The following is a 3106-nucleotide window of genomic DNA, read 5'->3' on the forward strand; positions in this document are numbered from 1 at the left end:
GATGACCATCGATCAACAAATCGATTTTAAAATAGACCTCTCTATTGGATTTCGCAAGCAAAAGGATACACTTAGAAAAAAAATACAATGATTCCATAAAGTCAATACAAATCCCTAAGGGATCTACACTTCTACCCGTCAAATATAGTTGCCATATTATTCGCAATTCAAGGTGAGCCACAATGTTTGATTGATTTTCTAACAACTGTCGATCAATTTCGTGTAAATTAGCAAATTCTTGGACCCACTATGTAAAACTTGTTGCAATTTTAGCCCTCCAAACTAGTTTATATACACAAGGATGTGAGATTTTAAGCTCACAAAGATTTTAAAAATTATAAAGAAAGTGACAAATGATACAAGGTTAACACTTGACTTGAATTAGTTAGATATTTTTTCACATTTTTTTAGAAAATCCTAATCTAGAGTTGGGTTAACGAATAATAGATGTGTAGGAAGATATAAAACTGAATTAATGGAGTTCTCTTATAAATATCTCAAATACTTCATCAATAAATGTAAACACAGATATCCAAACATAGACATGTTTTTTAAAACATAAAACACCACAATCAAAATATGTGATTTCAACATATAAAATCACAAAATTTGACATCAACCTAGATAAAATGGAGCGAAAAGGATCTTTTTTATATCATGTGTCATGTGAGATGTGTCTATCTTAAAACCATGCATGATCCGAGTCCATCCTTTATTACTTTCCACACCTTGACATAAACAGCATTTCTGTCGGTTTATTTATAGCTTGTTCTTACCCAAGTTACAAATGCCCCTTTGAAAAATGTTCACTTTTACATTCAAGAAAATTAGGAAATCCCTGTCAAACTTTTTGATACCAGTTTTATACCTAAACAAGATCTTAACACACAAATTTATGATCTTTCCTTTTAAATATTAAAATGTTAGAAAATGCGCAGTTTGCATTGATACAAAGAAATAGCGGTCATGGGTTTTGCTAATTTGAAAGTTAGGAACCCCTGGCCAGACAATCTGAGTGTGGCGATGGAAATTCACGAGATAAATGATGTGAAGGCGGCTGAAAAAATATATTGCAATCTGTGTGGGGGAGCTTGACACCTTCTGATTATAGTCTTTGAATAAATACTGTAGTATTAATCTAGTGTCTGAACGTTAGGTTTGAAAACAACAACGCGGGAAGAACAAGGGAAGTCAAAGCCTTATATGCCCAATTCTCGTCAACAAGAAGAAGTTCAGGTTGGAAGATTGAAATTCTACTTTGTCTGCTATTGTAGTGCGTGATTCTCTGCTATTGTAGTGCGTGATTTTCTATTTATAAGGTGCTCGTCTTAAACCTTGTATTCATCCTCGAACGCTTTGTCTGGCCGATCATTGTTTGACATCCCAGAAATCAGACACAATTATTTGATTGATTCCTTAATTTCTATCAGTCAATCAATGGCCGTATTTCCATTGCCCCAGCTTGAAGATAATGCTGTATTATTACCCAGTTCCCAAACTAACTCAACGCAGCCTCAGCTATGTGACGTATGGAGAGATATACAAGGTGCCCATAATTGGAATGGTTTGCTTGATCCCATGGTGCCCAATTTGAAAGCTGAAGCTCTCAGATATGGGAATTTGGCACAGCTTTGTTACGACGCATTTGATGGCAAAAGCTACTCCAAAAACTACGGCACATGTTATCACAGTAAAAGAGATCTGTTCAATAAGATGGGCATGTCTGAAAGTGGCTACCATGTCACTAAATATGTTTACGCCAATACTAATCTGTTAAATCAAGTTTTTGGTGAGAAACCAAAAGACCAAGGTGTTTGGTTGGGTTTTATTGCAGTTTGCACGGATCCAAATGAGATAAGAAGGCTTGGACGACGAGACATAGTGATTGCATGGAGAGGAACTCAGACTGCTGAAGAATGGATAGAAGACCTGAGAGATATTCTTGTACCTACAAGATTATCCTATAGATGCAAGAGGACAGGCAAAAACCAAGAGCATCATTTCGCGGATGGAGTACTTATTGAGAGAGGATTCCTGAGCTGCTATACTTCAACTGTCCGTCACCGTCAAGGCGCTGCAGGAGCCACTGTGAACATCAGCACCAGAGATTTGGTAGTCTCAGAGATAGAACGATTGATTCAAGTTTATGAAAAAGAGATGGACAATTTAAGCATAACATTTACGGGACACAGCTTAGGAGCTGCTCTTGCAACCTTGAGCGCTTATGATATCAAACAAATGCTTTGCACCAAGCATAATTTTCATCAAATTCCCGTCACCGTCTTCGCTTTTGCCTCTCCCCGGGTGGGAAATCTTGCGTTTGCTAAACGGGTGGAGGAGATTGGAGTGAAAGTGCTGAGGTTTGTGAACAAGCGTGACCTGGTTCCCAAAGTGCCCGGAGTTTGTATGAACGAGAACGTGGGATGCCTCAGCAAATTGCTGCATTGGCTTCCGTGGACATACTTTCATGTTGGCTTCGAGCTTCCTTTACACAACAATTCTCCATTCATTCAGCACACCCATAATCTTGCCTACTTTCATAATTTAGAGCTTTACTTGCATTTACTGGACGGGTACGTTGGAAGTAAGCAGCCGTTTTCTTGGAGTGGAAGAGATCATGCTCTGGTTAATAAGAGCTGTGATTTATTGCGCGAGAAATATGAAATTCCTCCAAAATGGTGGCAGGAACAGAACAAGGGCCTCGTTAAAGGTCCAGATGGCAAATGGACGCAGCCATCAGAAGAGGAATAATTCATGTCTCACTCAACTCCAGATGACATCAACGTCCAACGTTCTGCGCCGCAATGTCACCACAACTGTGTTGGTTATTGAATTATTCTTTTTATCTGGATGTATATATTTAACATGTTGTCACATTCATTATTGAATTAATTTAACTTCAAAGCTTAACCTTTAGCGTGAAATGAAATCAACTATGCAGGAGTTCATAGCTGTGGATGATACAAATTAGCTTTTGATTGTCATAGAAAACAATCACGTGTCATCAGTAATCTGATAGATAATAAAAGTACGCGTAAATCAGTATTGATTTTAATTATGAACATTGCTATTAAACAAGAGATAATACGCCTCAGCTCTGTTGTAG

General features: G+C 37.8%; 1 protein-coding gene across 1 annotated transcript; it reads left to right on the forward strand.

Moving 5' to 3' along the window:
- Window positions 1-1437: 1437 nt before the first annotated feature.
- On the forward strand, window positions 1438-2751 carry LOC131079657 (phospholipase A1-Igamma1, chloroplastic-like). Its single transcript, XM_058017665.2, has one exon. It carries the CDS (start codon window positions 1438-1440, stop codon window positions 2749-2751), a length of 1314 nt encoding a protein of 437 aa, XP_057873648.2.
- The last annotated feature ends 355 nt before the right edge of the window (window positions 2752-3106 follow it).

This window comes from Cryptomeria japonica, unplaced genomic scaffold (genome assembly GCF_030272615.1).
Source record: "Cryptomeria japonica unplaced genomic scaffold, Sugi_1.0 HiC_scaffold_49, whole genome shotgun sequence".
Taxonomy (NCBI): Eukaryota; Viridiplantae; Streptophyta; class Pinopsida; order Cupressales; family Cupressaceae; genus Cryptomeria; species Cryptomeria japonica.

Excerpts from the sequence above, each read along its gene's own strand:
- LOC131079657 (XM_058017665.2), top strand. The coding sequence starts at position 1,438 with ATGGCCGTATTTCCATTGCCCCAGCTTGAAGATAATGCTGTATTATTA.